The 23,772-nt window shown below is 37.4% G+C and overlaps 3 protein-coding genes across 6 annotated transcripts in view; 2 read left to right on the top strand and 1 right to left on the bottom strand.

Annotated features, from left to right (window-relative positions):
- The window catches only part of atp8b1 (ATPase phospholipid transporting 8B1), a 53,077-nt gene extending 51,569 nt beyond the window's left edge, over nt 1-1,508 (bottom strand). For both annotated transcript variants that reach the window (XM_057818996.1, XM_057818995.1), the window contains exon 1: nt 1,240-1,508. The gene's annotated coding sequence lies outside the window, so the exon portion shown is untranslated. The remainder of the gene's footprint in view (nt 1-1,239) is intronic.
- On the top strand, nt 1,474-14,880 carry txnl1 (thioredoxin-like 1). 2 transcript variants are annotated; one of them, XM_057818998.1, is made up of 8 exons: nt 1,474-1,530; nt 10,334-10,430; nt 11,313-11,486; nt 11,620-11,742; nt 13,997-14,066; nt 14,190-14,362; nt 14,475-14,579; nt 14,659-14,880. In XM_057818998.1, the coding sequence occupies exons 2-8, from the start codon at nt 10,371-10,373 to the stop codon at nt 14,686-14,688; spliced, it is 735 nt and encodes a 244-aa protein (XP_057674981.1). In that variant the 5' UTR covers nt 1,474-1,530; nt 10,334-10,370; the 3' UTR covers nt 14,689-14,880. The 2 variants fall into 2 exon arrangements, with proteins under 2 accessions (XP_057674981.1, XP_057674980.1); XM_057818997.1 differs by lacking the exon at nt 1,474-1,530 and adding an exon at nt 9,498-9,780 and having other exon boundaries at nt 14,659-14,877.
- A 2,640-nt stretch (nt 14,881-17,520) lies between these two features.
- Nucleotides 17,521-23,772, top strand: part of LOC130905186 (WD repeat-containing protein 7) — a 129,062-nt gene continuing 122,810 nt past the window's right edge. For both annotated transcript variants that reach the window (XM_057818320.1, XM_057818319.1), the window contains exons 1-9: nt 17,521-17,699; nt 18,569-18,740; nt 18,932-19,038; nt 19,660-19,738; nt 19,911-20,085; nt 20,303-20,379; nt 20,460-20,579; nt 21,495-21,640; nt 21,808-21,907. In XM_057818320.1, the coding sequence (XP_057674303.1) occupies nt 18,582-18,740; nt 18,932-19,038; nt 19,660-19,738; nt 19,911-20,085; nt 20,303-20,379; nt 20,460-20,579; nt 21,495-21,640; nt 21,808-21,907 (963 nt within the window). In that variant the 5' untranslated portion in view covers nt 17,521-17,699; nt 18,569-18,581. The remainder of the gene's footprint in view (nt 17,700-18,568; nt 18,741-18,931; nt 19,039-19,659; nt 19,739-19,910; nt 20,086-20,302; nt 20,380-20,459; nt 20,580-21,494; nt 21,641-21,807; nt 21,908-23,772) is intronic.

The raw sequence follows: 23,772 nt of genomic DNA, 5'->3' as shown, positions 1-23,772 counted from the left end.
GTCTTTCTCAACAGAGATAGTTTCCAGTCAGAAAAAAAACATTTTTTATCACCCCTAGACACACTAAACACGTTGGAGTTAACTCTCGTAGCTGGTGGGAAATGTTCATGACAGTGTTTACTAATCTTTCATTTTGTATAAATGCGAAATCATATTGGAGGTATTGCCTCCTCGGCAGCCACCCTCAGCAAATATGTTTTACTTGTCAGTTTGCCATCCTCCTCTAATCTGTGGCCGTCTGTAACCTATCTAGCCGAAGTATTCCCATACCAGCGATTTTGTTTTCTTCGATGCAGGGGGCGGGTGTAAATTCAGGAGTTTCACCCTCTCCAGCCATCGTGGAGCACAGCTAACTCACTGACACTGAGCAAGAACGGGCGATGACAGTTGAGCCTTACAGCTGCAAGCGAGGGATTTTTTCCATGCATTTTTGGGACATAAAAAATAGCTACAGTAATACCTTAGGGACGGTATGATGGAAAATGTTTGCGGTTTTGAAACCTTGACGTTTTCATACCACGATATACCTTGAAACCAGTAATCGGCACATGTCTAATTTGTACCCCTGAAAATCACAAATAATTATGACACTCAATGACTCAAAGAGTGTACCTTAAAAAAGTTCACATTTACCCAATGAGAAACCACCCACCCACACCCAAATTTAAATATTGCAGTTTCATATTGTAAATATTTGTTCAATTAGTTATTGTGGCCATCTTCTGCATTGGTGTGCAACATTACATTGTCAAACTGCAACTACAGAATTTCTCACAATTTCCTTATGTTGTGTAACTAAAGAAAATGCCCAAACAATAATAAACAAATTCATGAATTTCAAAATTGAGCATTGAGATCTTTGATTTGGCCTATTCTAGTGCCTTTACTAAAAGGACAGTCAACAATTATTGTGAGAGGGGAAACAAGTAATGTTTGCAACAGTTGGTGAGATGTTGTCTGGTGGTAATAAAGGACTTGGAGTTAAGGTTTTTGTCTTTGCTTTTAACTCAATTAAAACGGATAGGGCACAGTTTAAATTCAGAATAAACTTATTTCAGTTGAACATAGATTAAAAAAAAAAAAAAACATAACATAACAGTGAAAGACAAATGTAGATGAAGCAAAAGTAGGCGCAGGTGAGGCATTGACACTCCCTTCGAGGTGGTTAAACAACTATTGGACATGAAATTGAAACCAGATAAATAAAAATGTCTACAATTAAAATCCAACTTTACTTACAACGTGTTCTTTGCTGAAGGAAGGAAGCAACCTAAAACACTGATGAATCCAGCTCTCCGTGGGTGTCCAGCCGCTGTGTCACCGCACCATGTTTCCTTCTTCTTCCTGCTTGTTCAGACGCTTCACGGCACCCCGCCCTTCCTCCTCCCCCCGCAACCTTACCTGCCCGGCCTTTGCTAACCCACACGACCGGTTTGACACGTTCCACACACTAAACACTTGCGGTGGAAGTAGCGTGGCGTTCAGGGACTGCACGACCAGCCCACTTGATCGGAAGTGAGCACTGAGCAGGTAATGACAAGGTGTCCTGGTCACGTGGTAGGCATGAGATGTAATTTGTTGGTGGAGGACAACTTTTCAAATATTTGGACACACGTTTTATTTCAATAAAATGAGAATCATGTTCACATTTTGACTGGGTAACAGTGCAGGACCATTTTCTAAACGAAACAGAGTCAAGTATGTCAAAAGACAGCCCTTTAACTTATCATACTTCAAGACCTTTGACCCTTTATAGGGCAAGGGACTATTTTTGGTCATTTAAGAAAAAAAAAAAAAAATTGCAATGATTATATGTTTTTAAACTATTTTTATGTGTATAAAAATGGGGGGGGGGGGGGGAACTGGGGGTGGAAGGGGTTAGGAAAAGAAAACTGGATGTAGTACTAACGGCAGTCTGGGCACCACGTATGGTATCCCATTCATGTAGTACTGATGTGTTCGAAGATTTACCCTTTGCGTTGTTACCTCCTCTTTCACCATAAAAAAAAAAAAAAACAAAAATGAAATGTTGGTTTTGTTCCAAGGGGGCGCTACACATTTAAGCATATTTTGATTTTTTTTTTTTTTCCCTTAACATTTTATTAAAGTTTTTACCAGTGTTCATCTGGCTGTTGAGTTTGGTGAGTTTTGAAGCATTCTGAGGGGGTCAAAGTAGGGCTCAAAGCATCCGCGGGATAAAGAATGACTGACAGGGGGCGCTACATAGTGTATTTGGAGTGGCGTACCGCACGCATGCTATTTTTAGACCGTGACGTTGCATCGTAAAGCGGAAGTAAAGCCAAAGTGGGACATTATAGACCCGCCCTCGCATAGAACCAAAGTAATTTGTGCTACTTTTCGCCGGTAATCTTTCAAAAATGAGCATGCCGATCACACATTGCTTTTTTAGAACTTGTAGAAAATACTCTAGACATTACGAGACATGAAGGATGTTTTCTTCATACATTTCCGGAAACCAAAAACTCGTGAGGAAAAAATGTGAAGACCGAATCAACTTGTGCGGACTTTAACACCAGCTCGGTGAATCCATTCACATTTCATTTGCAGTAAACATTTTGTTGGGTTGGCATGGTCTTTCAGAGGACAAAGAGGTAAGCCATTTTTATATTTTTAACTTAATTTTTTAGCGTAACGTTGTGCCGCACTGCTTCTGTCTGACAATGAATGACCTGAAAAGAATTACAACTTTAGTAAGGGGGAAGTGAAACAGAAACAGTAACCACGTTTACATGCTGACTTTTATTCATACCGATTCAAATCATTCCGAATGGCAATTTCAGATCAGCTGTTTACATGTCACTTCATCTATTCCGATCAAGCGTTTACATGTGTCTGCCTTTATTCCGAAAGGACGTTTGACAACTGCCGTCTGACATGCGCAGATTAATCAAAACAAAGTGCCAGTCGGATACCATTGTAATTCTTTTCAGGTCATTCATTTGCCACGTTTACATGGAGCCAAATATTCCAATTACAATCGGAATATTTGTTCAAACCGAATAAATGTGTTCCATATAAACACCTCATTCGGAATGAACAGGCTCAAACCGAATGGAATTTCATTCCGTTTCACAGGGGTGGAATATTTCTTTTCCCAAACCGATTAGAAGTAAAATTATATCATGTAAACAGGGAAGCGGAATGGTGTCTGGTTGCGTTCTTTCTGCACATGCTCCGTACTGACGTGGTGACGTCACTTGGTGACGTAAGTAACGTCACTTGGTGACGTAAGTAACGTCACTTGCAACATGGCTTCCAAGCACACGCACAGCGCACCCACACAACTTTTTAAATGAACGGCGTGTCATTCTGAAGTTTTATTTCCACTTGAAAAGTTAAAACAGCAGCTGATCTGACGATCGAGCTCCATGTTTTGCAACGTGACGCTTTGTTTTGATTAATCTGCGCATGTCAGACGGCAGTTGTCAAACGTCCTTTCGGAATAAAGGCAGTCACATGTAAACGCTGGATCGGAATAGATGAAGTGACATGTAAACAGCTGATGTGAAATTCCCGTTAGGAATGATTTGAATCGGTATGAATAAAAGTCAGCATGTAAACGTGGCTAATGTCAGACAGAAGCAGTGCGGCACAACGTTACGCTAAAAAATTAAGTTAAAAATATAAAAATGGCTTACCTCTTTGTCCTCTGAAAGACCATGCCAACCCAACAAAATGTTTACTGCATATGAAATGTGAATGTATATATATATATGTATGTATAACAACTTTAGTAAGGGGGAAGTGTAAATAAATTATAGAATTAAGATTTGTTATCAATGAAAAAATTTAAAGTGTTCGTTGGCTGTCACTGAGTAGCATTTGCGATTGCTACACAAAGCTAACTAAATTACCCCCAAGAACGGTCAGAGACGTAGGACAACCAGAGGATATATAAGAAAGAAGGGCTAATGGTAAAGGATAGCTTGTTGAAACAGGAGAATGTCATTGTCATTCGCGTCGATAAAAAATCTAAGGCTATGCTTAGGTCGGCTCGTTTTTTTCGTCTTTTTCAGCCTTCGACACTCAAGCCATCTCTTTAACTGAGCATTTTTATGTTCTTCCACATCTTTGCCAGTGAATTTGGCACCAGGCACATGATTTTCGGAGAGAATTGGTAGGTTTAGCTCTGTAAACATCTCCTTCGTACACGATTTCCATTCATTTTCTATTAGGGACAAACGGTGGCTTGTCCCTACTTAGCAACAGTAGCTAATGTCATGAATATTAATGAACGGAAGTGACGTGCTGCTTGCAGTACGCCATTTGTCTTTACGCGGTATCAAAGATTGCACCTGTCTTGACCTGCCTGCCGATTTTGTTGCATTTTGAAGCATTCTAAGGGGGTCAAATTAAGCTCAAAGGGACCGCGGAACAAAGAATAACTATAATAAAAATAATAAAACGGAGGAACCACAATAGGTTACCTAAAAAAAAACATTGTCACCTGCATGTCCATACTGTTCAGTTATGGATGTGTTCCAAGTCAAATAAAATCAAATCAACTTTTATTTGTTTAGACCAAATCACAACAACAGTTATCTCAGGGAGAAAACAAAACATATTTTAAGGTGCAGTAGCCCTACGCTGGATTTCGACCTACTTGACTATTGTCGCTTTTTTTTTTTTTTGCCCCCCCAGGTAAGACTAATGCCCACCGACACCAGGCATCCTGGTAACACCACTGTTTCGAAAATGAATATAACAATAACAATTAAATTAATAAAATTAAATTAAGAAAAAAGAAATACACACTGGTTCCGGCTGCAGGTAATATCATAAAGTTGTTGTTTTTTTTCAAAATATTTAACTGGTTGCCTGCCATTGACAACAATAAATGTCCAATTCATTTGAACCAGGACGAATAGCTGTGAATGCTCAATTTTCGGTGCCGGTGACAGCGTAGATGTACAATTCATTTTGACTGGGAGGGGCGAATGAACTTGAACAAGAAAACGACAACAACAAAAATAGTTACAATTACAAAAATAAAGAGAGAGACTGCCAGAGAGAGAGAGAGAGAGAGAGAGAGAGAGAGAGAGAGAGAGAGAGAGAGAACCATGAACACATAACAAGGGTTTTTCAAGCATACAGTACATGATCATTTTAATACTTATGCTCAATGTGACATGGAACCTTAGTGTGCCTTGGGAGATGGGTAGATTTTTTTTATTCAATGTCACTTATTTGGGCAAACATGATTTATTTCCAACAATAACAACAACAAACAGTGTTGTTAATTATTCTATGCCAATGAAAAAGATTAAATTCTCTTTAGTTATATAAAAGAAGATACCCAATTAAACTGCGTATCAATGTTGTATAATGTCTCTAGTAAACTAGAGAATTTATAAAACCGAACAGAATAAAAGAAGCTATAGTAGTGCAATAACACATTTCACTACAAGCATTTTAAGTACAGTATGTCTTAATTTTGGAAAGATTTACCAAAGTCAAGCCATACAAAATAAATAAATAAATGAAAAATATGAAGAAGCATATATTTGTACTAGTTTTACTGAACCAAAATGATAAAGCAACCCCAATTTCTCCTGAAAGTGAAAAATATTTCAAACAAACAAGAAAATAAAAATCTAGGTAGGCGATATAGTTATAGTAGGAGGGATGCGAATAACATACCTGTCAACCCGAGGCCGTTGGCAATCTTACAAGTAGTGACGTATGCGCTTAGAAATTGATGACTAATCTTACATTTTATATAGCGTACAATATGAAAAAAACAAAAAAAAAACAAAATTTTTATAAATTTATCGGTAATATTTTTCACATATAACCTGGTGCAATCAAAGAACAATCAACATCTTCAGCTACATCATGATTACTCAAATTTAACAGTGACTTTTGTTATACTTGTATGCAGCACTTTTGGCAATTTCTATCATGTCTTTTGATGGCTTCACTGCAGCTCGCAATTCAATTTGACTTGAAGGTAGTTTGTTAATGTATCCAATTATAAATTAAAAAGGTCAATTGATAAAATTAACTTGCCGAGGCAATCTTTGAGTCAAGGAACATTTCTTTTGACAATTCTTAGAAGTGATCAGCAATAGTTGCGAGCAAATTGTGTTCGGCAACAAATTGGCAGAATAAAATCTCCGCTTTTGTCACTTTTCATTCTGCAGACTGCATCTTTATGACCAGTGTTGTTAATCTTTTTTTAAAAAAGTAATTCATTGCAGTTACAAAATACTTCTCCCAAAAAGTAATTGATTTAGTAACTCAGTTGCCTGAATGTAAGAGTAATTAGTTACTTAGCATAGTAACTGGTGTGACCTTTCATGTTTTTTTTTCATAAAAAAAAAAAAAAAAAAAAAAAAAAGAAAAAACATAGTAACCTTTGCTATGTTTGGAAGTCATTTAATGCTGTGAATCAACCGTTAAAGTTGTTAAAATTGCTCCCGTTTTTGCCTTTGTTCCCTTCTGTCTACTTCGATATATGAAAGTTTTAAAACTGTTTCATTATTTGAAGATAGATTCAAGTCAAGATTTTGCCGATTTAGGAGCATTTTAGATAAAAAGGTTCGCTATGAAGGTTCCCTACAACAGAGCCTTATGAGAGGTCTATTGCTTTAAGATGGCGGTTGTTTACTAACGCCGCTGAGTCTATCATTTCGCATCTAGTTCTATATGGCGGAAAACACAGCCAAGACTGAAAAAGCAGTTTCTGCTCTTGCACTCTTCTTTAAAAGAAACTGCTGTATTTTAAGCCAAAACAACTGTTGTGTTTGATAGAACAACACCTCTATATGCTGCCATAGCAGATTCATGGCGCATTAAGCCCCTGAACTATTTTTAATTTGCCCATTTTACCCTGGAAACCCCCGTTTACGGACGTCGCACAACCATTTTTGTTTCAACCCAGCCATGAAAACAAGGTAAGTAATTATATTTAATATTCAAAACGTCTGTCGTTTTTAGCTTAGAATATTAATTGATGTCTAATATTTTGTTTAGAAATAAAAAACGACTTAAAAAAATTCACTCGCATAAAAAACAAATTACATCACAATGAAAAAAATGCTGTCTGTAAAAAAGTCACGGATATCTACCTCATAACTATCGCTTAATTGTATTTTTGTTTTGTTTTGTTACTGTAGCATTTTCTCGGATATGTTAGATGATAAATAATCAATCCAAAGAAAAAAGTTTAAAAGAGTAAATATATGAAAATAAACATCTCAACCACTCCTTGACGTCTACGATTTCTGCATCGCGACCCTTGTTATATTACCATGTGTCACCCATAAAATCCGCCAAAAATCCGGCTGTGGCCATTCACAGGTGTGTCTTGACACTCAGCGATACATGATACATGGAGCTTTTGTATCGAAACAAGGTAAGTACACGATAATATATCGTTAAAGTCATGGCGTCTGTAATTCTGCTCTCGCGTGCTCTCAACTATAGGTAGGGTTTTGCTGTTTAAGAATGTTTTTTTTTTTTTTTTTTTTAAATGCCCTCCTATTCAAAATTTTTCTTTCACCAGAAAATTTAGATTTTAAGCTTTCCAATGATGTATCACACATGCATATTGGACAATTTTGAAATTTGGCCAAATTGGGGGTCTGAGAGCGGAACTTCAAGTCACCTGAGTGTTTTGCATATGCATATGATATCTAGTGTTGCATCAAGTGGGCGTAGATTGTAGGCTGTTGGCAACAGTCAGGAAATATTGGAGCCACCTAGCCTAGCATCGCGTTTGCAACAGCCTCACAAGACTTCCTCCTTCCCACTCCAGCTCTTCTCTCTCCGTGTCTCTGACTTTCCTCGTGTCATTCAACCAACGTAGTAACACATAGTAACGCACATTGTCTAGTTGCTGAAAAAGTGAGCGAGGCGCCAACTAAGGAAAAAGAGGCATCCTGAAGCAAGCAACGGCCAGTTTGAGCGAGCGACTTTGAAACGTGCAGAATGAATCTAAAACTAAATTTAGCGCAAGCTAATGCATTATTTCATTAACTCAAGGAAGAAGATGAGCCGTATTTGTCGTTGTTTTCCTGGGATGAGTCGGCGTCTCGGTGAGTAGAAGTGACAGGCTGACAGCAGCGCGCAAACGGCGAAAGAGTAGGCTGTGTGACGTTGTGTGTGACGCAGCTCCGTGACTTGTTCATGCAGAAGCTTTATTGAGTTCGCAAAAAAAAAAAAAAAAAAAAAAAAAAAAAAAAAAAAAACCTTTATTGGCTTCATGTTGTCATTTCCGGTCTGAGAGCTGCGATATTGCGTCACTTCCTGTCTGCGGGATGGGTACTGAGACGAGCGGCGCAGGGTCCTGAGAGAGGCGGGCTGCAGCCAGACTCTTGGGGAAAATTTTGAATTGAACTGAACTACTTGTCAATATTTTTGAAAATACTTTTTTCCAATGTTATATATATATTTTCTTCACTATAATCTTTTCAAATTTTATAAAGATGAGTGTTCGAGAAGCTTGGTTGCGTGTACGTATATACTTTAGATAAGGTGATGGGTATAATACCTAACTTCTCAAAGAGATAACCCTTTTTGTGTTAGATGATATATATATATATATATATATATATATATATATATATATATATATATATATATATATATATATATTTTAAATTCATTTATTTATTTTATTTTCTCACAATTTTGCACTGTATATAACCCGTCTTGACCATAGTATGTGTAAAGGCCAAAAACGCCTATGACCATACTTGCTGTTTGTGTTGAATTGTCAAACATAAAACTATTCAATCTTATTTTTTTCGATTGAATGTTTATCCTAACAAGTAGAATAAATATTATCAAGCTTCAAAACGTTTGGTCGAGCATGTTTGGTTGTCAATGGGACATCAACATTACAAATTTTGAAAAAAAAAAAAAAAAAGGGATTTTTTTGTCTTTTGGGGTCCAAAATGTGGATTATAATTGGTCAGTGAAGAAAACAACAGTTTGGACATGAAGTTCAAGGTGTCCTTAAAAAAAGGACCCAACTTGGCCATTGTGAACAATTATTTCTTTGAAATATAAAGGCAACATCAAATGCATGCAAATTCGGCCAAAATAGGCTTAGGTGTTAAAGGGTTAAAGTTCACTTTATAGTTGGAATCCATCATGGCCATTTGTGGTCAATGCTCAAGGTTCTTCCTTTCCCCCGATGAAGTTTTTCACTTTTTCCGCTGTGGTTGTGGGGGTTTAGAGTACGGGATGCAATCATTCATTTTTATTTTTTCAATATTAATTATAATTAGTAATTTAATTTTAATGGTGTTTTTTTTTTGGGGGGGGGGGGGGGGGTTAAGATTTGTCCGTCAAATGTGTGTCTATAAAGCTCTTTGAGATTCTTGGGGGTTTATTTGGGTCTGTAGTCCGCAGCCCAAGATGTCCTGACTTGATAAATTTACACTCCCATGCATAGGATGGCAGTAAAAATAAATTTCAAGTACATGACTGCTGAACAACACAGACCGCGCCTTTCGCGTTCCTATTGGTCAATCAGAATATCACGTGTTGATTCACTTGCCGTTTGGCGTGTGGCTAGCAAATAGAAAGCCAATTTAGCTACTTTTGACACAAAGCTCCACGATATACATTACAGTAGTTAAGTAATAGTGTTCTTTCGGGAATATATCCGGAGTTGCAAGGCCACGCGGCATCTATTGTCTATAATTCTACCATGGTCGGCGTTAAAGTGATCAGGAGTGATTCGGAATTTCTACCGGAGCTAGCGGCCGCCGGCTCCAGGCTCACAGTGGTAAAGTTCACAATGGCCGGGTAAGATCCACCTTACAACCAACTATGTCTCTTTACGGGGATTATACGGTCACAAGTAGTCCCCCTGTACTGCTTCAAATAAGTCTAATAACGATGTTGCTCTGTATATGAAATAACAGTTTGTATCTGTAGGTTAGCGTTAAGCTAGCAAGCGTTACCATTTTAAGCAGAGTTGCTTACAATGACAAAGCACTATTACACTGACTTGGCATTGGGACAGTGTTTGTACAGTTCAATGGTGGGTCGGCAGTCATGAGAATTTAGTCTTCGATTATCGCTTCAGTGCTATCTAATATATGTAAAATAAAGTTTATTTTCCTATGCTGACCAGAATTTGTACTTTTGAAATATTTTTTCTACGATGTTCAAATTATAGATCTACTGTAATTCACTGATCTATTCCATGTTGAGAATCAACTACTATAAAAGTCAGTCAGGTTATTCAATTGTTGACATATATTAAAAATTCTATTTGGAAGACAATATTTACTAATATTGTATCCACTTTAGTGCTACCATAGCAATTTCTTAGTACATTCTTCTTGTCTCTCAGATGCCAGCCATGTATCAGAATAGCACCAGCATTCAACATGTTGAGTAACAAGTATCCCCAAGCCGTCTTCCTTGAAGTTGATGTCCATGTCTGTCCGGTCAGTATAATATCAAACTATGTGCTGGGCAAAAGCAATGCACTTGATTTACAATGAGTTCAGGGTGTAGTCAGTTGTCTTGAACTGTTGTACTAACCAGGATAAGCAGTGTTGTAAATGGAAGAATGGTGTACTTAGATCTGCAAGAGTTAGTCAAGGTACTGTATGTATTTAGAGATTGTATTATATCATGTTTGTCACATACCATATGTGAATAGCCTCTTGTAAAATGAGGACCAAAGATTTCAAACTGACATACCGATATTGGGAACAAATAGTATATTGCATTTTTGAGCAACTCTCTGGATATGCATGCAGTTTGTGCTTGGAAAAGGCAACCATTTAGACCAGGGGTCTGAAACCTATGTCTCATGAGCCATATCTGGCTCTTTTGATGAATGCATATGGCTCTCCGCAAACCCGTAATCTTGGATGTGGAACCGACAGGCTTGCTTGACATGAACAAGCTGTGATGAGCTGATGGTACGGTCACACATTTATCTTGGATACTTCAAACACACAGTATGTCTCAATAATAATCTTCAATTCGGTTCCCATTGGTGGTCCTCCTGTCGCGGATTGCACTGAGATGGTTGTTACAGATCTCGCCAGGAAAATGTACGCAATGCCACATCATGTTTCCATTTGTTATTTTCCAAGTAGTGAGTGTGCAACTGAGCAACGATTTTAACATCCCAAGCAATGATGTTGGGTTTTGTTGTTTTCTCAAGATTTATTTAAATTACAAACTCCGCGAATGCTCGTAAAAGCCGAGCATGACCTCATGCTCACTCCCGTGTGATGCGTTCAAATAAGTTCACGAAAAAACAGACTGACTCGGACAAGCTGACTATTTGACTAAACTATCTTTCTCTTCCCCAGGCGACAAAGGCAGCCAACAACATATCAGCCACACCGACATTCTTATTCTTCAGGAACCGGGAGCGGTTGGAGCAGTATCAAGGTGTGGATGCTGTTGGTTTAGAAGAGAAGATCAAACAACTCACAGAGAGTGATCTAGGAAGTGGCGAGGATGCTGACATTCCAAAGGGATATGTAAGTTGGCATCATTGTGATGCATACTGTAGAAATTGGTCAGGTACAAAGTTCCAGGATTAACTAGATTTTAGGCATTTATGGTGACTTTCAAATCAAGCTATCATGGACTACAGTAAACTTTTGTTTTCAGATGGACCTCATGCCTTTCGTCAACAAAGCTGGCTGTGAATGTCTCAATGAGAGTGATGACTGTGGCTTTGACAAATGCTTAAGTAAAGACTCTTCTTACCTGGAGTCAGACTGTGATGAACAGGTAAGCAATATGATGTTAACCAACATTTTCTATCAACAATCAACAGTTTTGTTCCTATGACTGTTATCAGGACTACATATCATTTTAAGCATTTGAGATTTGTTGTTAAAGTAATGCAGCTTTCGTCTGATTTTGGCAAATGAACAGTATTGTAATTAGGCATTTTTAGATCTTGACTAAAGAAAAATGCAATAAAGCTGGAACTTTTTGTTTTGAATTGGGGAAAAAAACATGAAAAAAAATCCCCAAAAACTACATCCTCTTTTTAATGCAGGAAAAACATCGCAACAGCATGCATTTAATAAATAATGGTAATGATAAAATAATACCATTATTTGGGGTCGTCCCTAATGATTATTTTTCTCCCGATTAGTGTGCAGACTTTTTTTAACGATTAGTCGACCAGTCTAATAATTTTTTTTAACTAACTTTTATTTATTTATTTATTTATTTATTTTATCTAAACTTGCAATTAAATTCTTGTTGATGATTATTAATTCACAATAACATTTTGGAATACTTAAGTTCTTTATTAAAGTACAAATAAACACATAAGTAACAATAATAAATCACAAACAATGACATCAAATGCTGATGGCATTAACTAGTGCAAAAGAATGGAATGTAAACAGATTCAGTACACTGTGACTTCACTTTTCCAACAGGATTCAAAACAGTTCTTACTTTCTATTTTTGTTGTGTGTCAATATTGTTTCAGCATTAGACTGAGCACCAGCAGAGTAGATAAATAAATGTCACGTATCACTGGAGTGAAGTACTTAAAAAAGACTTAATGATACACGTTGATAAGACTGAGTATTAGGGCCAAATAAATACATTTAAAAAATGACTATGAGATTAAAGTCATACTATTGCCGCTAGAAAAAAAAGTTTCATTATTATCGCATTAGGGGTAATGTAGCTGTGAGCCGCTACGCACTTTACATACATGTACCTTAGCTGGGAGCTACGACAAAGCATTAGTATAAATGCTTCTATTGATTATAATTTGATGTAAATGAAGCAAAATAATAAGGATTTCCTTATTTGTAAAACCGATTCTAAAACAAAAGATGCTTTCAATATTGTTAATTTTAACGGCAGTGGGAACGCGGCACATAAAGTATAAAGTTGCTTATTCGGCGACATTGGCCCGATATAACCACCTAATACTCTGTCGTACAACGCACATAAAGGCAACTTCATTTAAAAAATGTCGTTATATGGATTTACGATCCGCCAGCTTGTTGTCTCCTGTCGTCTTCCAAAATTATACCTGCTTTCATGCTGTGGCCACTCTGGTCTGCTTTTTGGGCTTTTGTACCGCTTTCCCCGCTTCCATCCCGAGTGTCCGCCATTCTCCACTTTCTACGCATATATATATGTAGTATATAAGAGGCGTGCGAAATTTCCGATTCTTAGATTATTCGCGATTCGGTCGTGGAAGATTCAAGAACGATTCACATACATCCAAATTCCGATTATTGAAATATGCAAAATTAAGTGGAAATAAAACACAGTCAGCGCGGTCTTCGAGACGTAAAGAGGAACGGACCGACCAACTTGTGCCGCTAGATTAAAAAAAACAAAAATACCTGACTGCGACCGACAGCAGCTTCAAACAACGCCCACCTTGCTACAAACTACGTCCACATAATGCCACGGTAGATATCTTATATATATATAGAACTACATGTGAAATGACGGACTCGGCGGCGTTGGCACATGTTAAGAGAACTAGATGCGAAATGACAGACTTGCCGGCGTTAGTAAACAGCCGCCATCTTAAAGCAGTAGACTTCTCTGAAAGGCTGTTGTAGCAAACCTTCCGAGTGAACCTAATTAACTTTTTATCTAAAATACTCCTACACCGGCAAAATCTTGACTTGAATCCATCTTTAAATGATGAAGCAGTTTTAAAACTTTCACATGTCGAAGCAGAAGGGAAATTATAGAAAAACGTGAGCAATTTTAACAACTTAAACGGTTGATTCAAAACATTAAATTAATTGAATGTAGTTTAAAGATGCTGATGCAGAATTGGGACTTGAGTATTTTATTTACTGTTTTGAACTGTTAACTTGACAGTAAAATAGTTGTTTATTTAAGCCGGAGAGGATTTTTGTACAATTTTTGTCACTAATGTACGAAACATTTTATTGTTTGATTCCCCCTTCTGAAAAAGTTAATTACTACTTTTGAATTAGTACTAAACTACTTCATTTAAAAAGTGAATTTTACATCACATTTTCAGTTGCTGATAACGATTGCCTTCAACCAACCTGTGAAGCTCTTCTCTATGAAGCTACAATGTTCAGACTTTGGTGAGTTTATTTATTTTTTGCACTGATCTCAACTTCAGTCAATCCAATTCTTCGTAGCAGTATTCTTTTCCTGTTTAGCCTTTTCACCCATGCTAAATGTTGCATTCCTTGTTCATGTTACAGCACAAGCACCTAAAGTGGTGAAGATATTCATCAATCTCCCAAGGTCTATGGGTTTCGATGATGCAGAGCGAAATGAAGCCACCCAAACTTTGGAGCTGGCAGAAGAAGACTACAAAGATGATGGAATAATTCCATTGCGCTACGTCAAGTTTCAGAATGTGCAGAGTGTAACTGTAAGAATCAGAATTTTCGTGGCATTTCTTTGCCATAGTGTCTCTAAGTAGAGACAAATTGAGTCTACATTTGAATGAACTCAAAGGGATTTTTTTTTTCTGCATTTAATAGTTGTTCATCAAATCAAACCAAGGAGATGAGGAGACCACAAAAATTAACTACCTGACATTTATTGGTAACCCAGTACAGGCCACCAATATGAATGACTTCAAAAGGGTACGCAACTGTCACAACAAACACAGCACATGTGTAAAATGTTTTTTTGTACTAATAAATGGATGGTCTGCTTACACAGGTCGTGGGAAAGAAAGGAGAGAGTCATTGAGTTGGGACGGATGGGGGAAAGATCCCACTTCTATATTGAAGGACATTATCCTTTGCCAAAGCTGCCACACTTCAAGCAGACATTACACACATGTACACACAGGCACAAACACTCCTCGACTTGTGATTTAAATAGTTATCAGTCTCTGGGGGCATTTGGTCTATAAATCATTTGTATTGTAATTCAAAAAAAAAAAAAAAAAAAAAAAAAAAACCTGTAAATAAAAGTCCTTTTTTCGAAGGCATGTGTGTCTTTTTTTATTTTGTCAATTCCTGGCTGAAGGAACCTTGGTACAGCAAATGGATGAATTCACATAAAAGTTAGAAAAGATACAGGAGCAAAAAAAAAAAAAAAAAAAAGAAATTACTCGAGGAAAAGTACAGAATTCTATATATGTATAACACCATTTACCATTTACTTGCTTTAAAACTTAAAAGTATTACATATATCTGTATTTGTACAGTATATTTTTTAGTATACATGAATACATTCGTACAAGGATCTGAGTCAATATTCAAAGAACCAGAAAATTCATTGACTTCTCAGTTTTATTTAAAATTGCAGAATGGACAAAACTAGCAATAAAATTGTCTGCACTGTAAACAAGCTCAAAAGCTCCAAAATTTAGCATTATGGCGGATTGCAAGCAACTATCAGGTGCATACCGCCACCTACTGTACAAGAGTGTGCAGCACCTATCTGAAGGCGTGCTGCTCTCACTTTTGATTTTTATTGGTCAACATCTTTTTCACTCACCCAATCTTGCTTGTATTCGTGTTGATGATGCCTTTAATGCGCGATTATGGTATAGTTGCACAGAGCTCATCGATTGCGCCAGAGCCATGAAAATGAAACTCAATTCACAATGGGAAAAAAAGAAAACAAGTAACGCGTAACACAGGTGACAACATGAAAAGTAGTGGAGTAAAAAGTACAGATATGTGCTTTGAAATTTTGTTAAGTAAAAAGAGCCACATCATATTTATATTCAAAGTACAGATAAACATTTTTCGCTTGCTATGCTATTTCCAAGAGTAGCGCTACTAATTTCACCAATGAGATGTCGCAACAATAATCTCATGACTCCATTACACCAGAGGCAAACTTGCAGTTCTGTGATCACGCAAGCATGTTCAATCACGCGTTTTTAAAGCGCTGTAACAAATGAAGTATTTAACATAGAGCACTGCCCTCAACGTGAATCGAAATTGTGGATTTAAAACTCCAAGGTTTTATTTGGCACCGAATGACCACCGAAAACCGGATATATGATCCTTTTAATTTAATAATAGGAACTGTGAAAGAACTACAGTATTCACTACTCAAACAATGAACTATTTCCACCACTAGAGGGGACTCATGCTTAGGTATGTGCTGGTATGATATTTTGACAGTATGATAACCAAAAATACCGCGGTTTCACAGTATCACGGTATTGCAAATATAGCTCTTAAATGTGATATTTTGAGATGTATGAGTTTTTTAATTTTTTTTTAATTTTTTAAAAACTTTTTTTCCATTGAACAGGATTTTTTTTCACAACATATTTGCAAATTGGAACATCAACATGAATATAATGTTAAAATAGATAAACAAAATAACTGAAATATTTTAAATAAAATTGAAATAGAATCTGGAGAGCAAGAGACAGAGTGTGTGTATGACTTGTACGATTATTTATACATTATACACACCCTATCTCAACATAGAATGTCGCCAGAGAGAAACACCTCAGGCTGAATTATGAAAATGTTATTTTGAACAGATGTTTACAATGGCGTAAGACTTTACAAAAGGCTAATGGTAGAGAGGAAACTAGTTAGGCGTGCTCACAAGCCATGTTATCTGCCTCGTTAACAAGCTTACATTATACCATTTGTTTTACCATCACTAGACACACTAAACCAGCTGGAGTGAAGTCTCATATAAAATGTTCATGACAGCGTTTACTTACCTTAAATTTTGTGTAAAGTGACAGATGATGGACACGTTTTGAAATCACACAATTTAAATCATGTTTAAGGTCCTGCTGTCTTCCGCCGTCTGTTTCTTTTCGGTAGCCGAAGTACTCCCATACTAGCGACTTTGTCTTTTTTGAGGAGGGGAAACTTCAGGTTTAGTTTCAACATCTTCAGCCATTGTGTCTAATCTACAGCATAGTGACAGACACAGTACAGAGCAACAACCGAAGGGGGAGAGGTGAGTGCTGCCACTCCAAGCAACGGATTTCTCGCTGCATTTTTGGGACATAAAACATATCTAATACAGTACTACGATATGACGAAAAATTTTAGTGGTTTTGTAACCGTGATGTTTTCATACCACGGTAAACCTTCAAACCGACACATGCCTACTCATGCTGTTTGGACAAATAATGCTTCATTACACTTTTTTTTTTCTCTCTCTTTAATGATTAAAAAAAAAAAATCTTTGGCTTAATGTGGTTATGCAATGGGTTATTGTACTGTATCATTATAACAACAGTTCATATAGATAGATGCTTTGTGCTAAAAAAAAAAAAAAAAAAAAAAAAAAAAAAAAACAAACAAACAAACAAACAAACAAAAAAACATTGTTTAAAAAAAAAATCAAACAAAATTAAGCAGATACTCCAAAGTTTATCCATTACTTGAGTATTCTTGTCCCTGGATACTTTACTTGTACTTGAGTACATTTTTTGGATGACTGATTATTATTTTAAAGTAACCTACTCTTACTTGAGTTAAATTTTTGGCTTCTCTACCCACCTCTGCAAATTACCACCCAAAGGGTACAAGTTGTATGCTTTTATTTTGACAAGAAACACCCGGATGCTTTTGCTGTTATGTTATCCATCGACTCGCTTGTGTCTCGTGACTAGTGACAGTCACGCAGCGTTTTGCCCGAATAAAAGCTCAAAACAAAACTGCAACATTGCAGATATTTTTCGTTTTTATTTATCACCGGCTGAGCCCATTTTGCCTTCACACCACAGGAAGGAAATGCCTCTGTGAGCTGTTGTCTTGCTGTTGGTGCGTATTCACAAGCATAAGCTTTAGGTTGTTATCCTTGAGCTGCTTTAGCAACCCGGAAGTCCCGACACCAAAATTGTTTGTTTTTAGTATAGCATAGCATTTTTGTTGACGATCATTTTTTGTTTGTGTTATAAGCCTACATACGGGATTATGGACATTTAGGAAATTACTTAAGAAGCCATTTGGGCTATTAACAAGCATTTGCTATTTTGCTGCATGACACTTCGGTGATCACACGTAATTTGGATCAACGTAAACCAACAACCGCGGACATTTCAGAATTCCTCAATCTTAGGATCATTTTACATTAATATCTCAGTCATTTTGTAAAAACAGACCCTCTAATAACGCTGCTGAACGCAAGCTGAAGTTTAGCTAATGGTAGGCCAATACGCTGAAACAAATCCTCTAGTGTTATGTTGTATTCCCTGGGAATTCTAATTCCTTTTGTTCTGCACAAATTCGCACATGATCGATGGCCTTTGATTTTCATGTGTGCAATATTAATACTGCGTTTGTGAGCATATTATACAATAGCTGGCAGCAAATAGGTTGCTATTACTATTGGTTACGTTAAGATATACAATTACCTGGCAGAGTTTTTGAATATGTACTTCTTAACCCTAAATAAATAATAATGTGGCTGTTTCAGGCTTTCGTTTGTGTATATGGTCCCTTTTTTATTTTGAATTCTGGTCTGAATTCTGGCAAAATCTTTAACTGAACCCTAAATGTGAATTATAATTAAAAGTAGAGGTTGTCTGAATGTAAAAATGGATATTGACCCAAAACAAGTGTTTGAATACGTGTATGTTTGATGGAGTTCATTATTTACATCCATCTAAATTTAACTCAACCCCTAACAGACAAATCAGCAAAATGTCTGGAAACAATCTGGTTCTACCCATTGTACTATGGGGCCGCACTGCTCCAACCCACTGTATCAGCAGCCTCTTGGTGATGGATGACTTCAGCACAATCATCACTGGCTGCCATGATGGACAGATCTGCCTTTGGGACATGACGTCGGAGCTGGAGGTAGTGATTTGATGGAATTCTTAATATTGAAATTTACCTCTCGCGGTTCAAATAATCTTCAAATAGAGTAGATTTGCAAGCAGTCTTCTTTGACGAAGCCAGACCTTCGCTGGCACTGCCAGCGTAAGGGTTACAGGGTCCAATCACTGCTGCTTACAGCTGTAATTGTTTTTATGTTTCCATTCTCTCAGATTTGTCCCAGGGCCATGTTATTCGGTCACACTGCCTCCATCACCTGCCTTTCTAAAGCTAGCGCCTGCAGTGATAAACAGTACATTGTCAGTGCATCGGAGAGTGGGTGAGTGTACTATACTGTATCTTCAATACAATAATTTTGTATAGTGAGTTTAATCTTGGCCTTTCTGCCAGAGAATAATCAGTAAAACGGGTTTGCATTGAGCCTCTTATCCACTGTGAAGTGTGCATGTTCATCTGGAATAGCTGTGAAATAGCCACATACAGTGCTGGCCAAAAGTACTGGCACCCCTGCAATTCTGTCAGATAATGCTTAAGTTCTTCTAGAAATGATTGCAATTACAAATACTTTGGTAGTAATATCTTCATTTATTTTGCTTGCAATGAAAAAACACAAAACAGAATGAAAAAAATGAAATCGTTATCATTTTACACAAAACTCCAAAAATGTGCCGGACAAAAGTATTGCCACCCTCAGGGTAATACTTGGTAGCACAACCTTTGGATGAAATAACTGCGAACAAACGTTTCCGGTATCCATTGATGAGTTTCTTACACTGCTGAAAGAGTTGAAAATATTTGTGGACCTTGAGGTTATTGATGGAAAATCAGCTATAAAGAAGGACTAAATTTCTAAATTTGGATCGTCTTCATTTTGTGTCTGGGTGTGTGTGTGTGTGTGTGTGTGCACGCACAGTTGCTTAAAATGTTTTCGTGTCTCTAGGGAGATGTGTTTATGGGATGTAAATGATGGCCGCTGTATTGAATTTACCAAACTGGCTTGTGCTCACACCGGCATACAGGTAAGTATCTTTCTATAAATGTTACGTTGCTTATTAGACGCTATTGATACTGATTGTCATATACTAAACGTAATATTAACCACAAAAGTGTTGAAAATCTAGGAATGAATAATTTAATCACATAATAATTTGGGGTTCTTTTCCCTGTTAACCTTCCTTTGTGATTCTCCAGTTTTACCAGTTCACTATAGGCACTGAGCGAGAAGGTCGTTTGCTCTGTAATGGCCATTACCCAGAGGTTATTGTGGTAGATGCTACCAGTCTGGAAGTGCTTTACTCGCTTGTGTCCAAAATTTCCCCTGACTGGATCAGCTCCATGAGCATCATCCGATCACACCGCACACAAGGTTTAATTGTTTGCTTACTTATAATGATCTTTTTGACCCTGATTTAATGAGTTGTGCAAATTGGCAAATATTCTAGTCGCATGAATTTTGTACATTCTTATATTTAGCAAGCAGTTTTACTTTGTTTTTTTCCCCTACTAAATTCATATTGTTGCAAAGCTTTTTCATGATTAGAGATCCAAGCCTACAATATGAATAAATGAGTCTTTTTCTCCAGAGGACACGGTCGTGGCAGTGTCAGTGACTGGGATTTTAAAAGTCTGGATCATCACAGCAGAGGTCAACCGGATGCAGGTAATTGTTTTCACTTACCTTATTTTAACACAAAAACATACAACACAAATATTAATGCAGAAAAAAACACATTCTCTTAGGACTTGGACCCAGTGTTTGAAGAGGAGTCCAAACCCATCTATTGTCAGGGTTGTCAGAGTATTTCCTTCTGTACTTTTACTCAGAGCAGCCTGCTGGTGGTCTGCTCCAAGTTCTGGAGGGTAAGAGATGGTCCAACAGCCAAGTACAGCGGTACCTCTACATACGAATTTAATTTGTTCAAGGACCTGGTTTGTAAGTCGAAATGGTCGTATGTCGAGCGAGATTTTCCCATAAGAATACATTATAATTCGATTACTTCGTTCCACAACCCAAAAACAATGCTAAATCCTTAATAAATACTGCAGGTAGAATTACTAGTATCAATTAAACATCGCAAAACAATTGAATTATAAATACAAATCAGATTAATTATCATAATGATGAAAATTAAAAAAAAAAATTAAAAAGAGGGTTTTTATTGTCAGCTTAATTTCCAGGAAAGAAGTGTCAGGAGACGGCGGGTGCATGTCAGGATATGGTGAGCCGTGCTCTGTCTAATTTAACAAATGCATTAAATAAGACATGTAAAACAAATAGATTATAAAAAAAATAAGAAATAACAAAAGCGTTTTTATGTCACCTTAACTTACTAGCAAACGGAGGTCAGAGGGAGGAGACAGCCGGTAGGTGGGAGGGAGGGACCGGTGAGCCACTTTGTCTAGCCAGTTCACTCACACGCACACCACACTCATATTTTTCTATCATTTCCTTTTTAATTTTAATGGTAAGTGTCACCTTTTTTCTTTTTTTTCCACCACCTTCACTAACTTTCTTCGAACCCATGTTGATTTCTCTCACAAGAAAATCCACCGTGCGTCCGTCTTGCGGGAAAACAGTGAACTTGCGACGCTGTCATAAATTGTCGAATTTCGAGCATGTTTGTCATATATCGAGACAAATGACGAGTCAAATTTTACGTCGTATGTCGATGCAATAATTTGTCGAGGTACTGCTGTACAGGTTAACAGTACTTACACGTTAGTGGAGAGTAACACAGTTTAACAGTGAAATCCAAATATGTTTATCTTTTCCAGGTTTTTGATGCGGGTGACTATTCACTGCTCTGCTCAGTGCCCAGTGACAATGACAAGACCTGGGCTGGTGGAGAGTTCATTGCCGCAGACAAAGTCATCATTTGGACTGAAGATGGCTGCAGTTATATCTATAACCTACCGGCCAGGTATCATTGCTGTTACATTCACTGCCATTGAATATTCTAGATGCCTAATGTGCATTGTAAATGGGACGGTTGTCAGTGAATCCGTGGAATTGAGAAAATACCATGAAACATAGTACACTACACTCACAATGTTCAGTAACGTGTGTTTAACTATCTTTGCTTTTCAGCTGTTTACCTGCGAGTGAACATTTCCGCAGTGATGTGGGCAAAAAAGAAGGCTCTATACCGCCATTGATCTACAGCATAGAGAACCTAACAGACAAACAGGTCAGTTACTTTTTTAAAGGGAACCTTGGTTAAAAGGACATGTAGTTCTTAAAAGATAAATGTTAGTACGAGTTATAATAATTTGATATTAAAACCCTTCGTAATGTTTTCGCTTTAATAAAATTTGTAAAATTTTAAGCCAAAAAATTAACCAGTAGGTCGTCATTATTGTTGTTGACGTCACAGTGTGGTTACGTCATATGGGCTCGCTGCCGGGCTTCCACAGTGTCACTCGTGAACTACATAAACATGTCATCGGTTCTGCCCTGCCAATTTAAACCCGAGTGTAATATTCATAAGAAGGATAGCCCTGTCGATATTTCACAAAACGAGCAGCAAAAGCAAAATATACATCAAAAATTGGATGGGAGAATAGCTTACATGTGTCAAGTTGGCTAGTGACAGCTAGCACTCCTGCTCCAGTGACGGAGCAGGAAAATGATGTGAAAACATGTTTGCAGATCTTCACGGTAAACTATTGTGCGGTCCAACTTATTCCAATACTATTATGAAGATTGTTGGCATCCACACAGCGGTTTGATTATGTTTTTGCTTCACCTTACCTTATTTTTGTACGTAAAGGCGCTGTCCACGTCGTCGATGATCATCCTGTTCTGTTTATAAGATGTTGCTCCCGAGTGTCCGGAAGCTTGCTTCCCGGGTAATAAGCGACTTTGCCTGGGTTTTTTTCATATTCCTGCTATTCCTGCTTCCCTGGTTATTTGAATCCTCTGCCATGTGCAGTTATTTGAGTTCACAATTTTTTTTCCGCCTCACTTTTACAGCTTCTCACCGCTGTTTTCCCTCTGTTTTTTTCTGTTGTCTCCCGTTTCGTGATCGCGTGTTTTTTGTCTGTGTTCAATAAACCGTTGTACGCAACCCCTCTGCATTTGTTGTCTTAATTTGTGGTCAAGCCTCGCTTCCGCATTCGCGAACCATTTGTTGCTTTTCATTTGAGGACTTGAGTTACTGATTGTAGCCAGTTGATTGATAAACAATACACATACTATCGATGAAGAAAAAAATGACATGGCCATTGTGGCGTTTCATGATTGTTGCCAAAAGTGTGTGGTCTTAAACGCTCCCTTATTGCAGCGCCAGTGAGGAGTGGAAAAGAGAATCACATTTGCTCACAATGTGTCTCACGTGCTTTAAGTAAACGACAGTCCTCTTAGATCTCAATGTGCAAAATAAGGCGTCATTATAACCTGTTGGGCAGAAAATTATGCGAATAGCCAGCAATCGAACTAAGTTTAAAACATTTATTCATTCATTTTTAAGCAAGCTTCCGGAGTTTCGGGAGCAACATTTGATAAACTGAGACACAGGCAGGATGATCATCGATGACGTGGACAGCGCATTTAGGTGACAAAAATAAGGTGATGCAAAAAAATCAAACCGCTGTGTGTGTGTACTAATGCCATCCACACGACAGCTCTGGATGCTAACTATCTCCATAATAATGTAAAGAATCGGGTTATACTATATTGGTGGTATTTGCTTGCGTTCCTTAATTCACTGCGTGACTTACGGAGGTGCGGCAGACAGCAGCCGTGTGTTGTATAAGTTCACAAAATAAAGAATTGAAACTTTACTAAGCGGGTGACACTTTGTAGACGTTACAATAATATTGGAATAAATTGAATCACATAATAGTTTAGAACTGAAACGAATACTCGTAACTCGAGTTTAAAAACTGATCCGAGTAATTGTATTCACCTCGAGTAATCATTTCATTTTAACAGCTCTAAGCGTCACGTTTTGCCCGGAGTACCTTTTAATGCGGGACAATGCGTTGATGTCACGTGCGTAGAGGAAGAAGCAATAAAAAAAAAAAAAATTTTTTTTTTTTTAAAACTTACTGC

This window comes from Corythoichthys intestinalis, chromosome 17 (genome assembly GCF_030265065.1).
Source record: "Corythoichthys intestinalis isolate RoL2023-P3 chromosome 17, ASM3026506v1, whole genome shotgun sequence".
In the NCBI taxonomy this organism is placed as follows: Eukaryota; Metazoa; Chordata; class Actinopteri; order Syngnathiformes; family Syngnathidae; genus Corythoichthys; species Corythoichthys intestinalis.
This window is presented reverse-complemented; position numbering and strand designations above follow the sequence as displayed.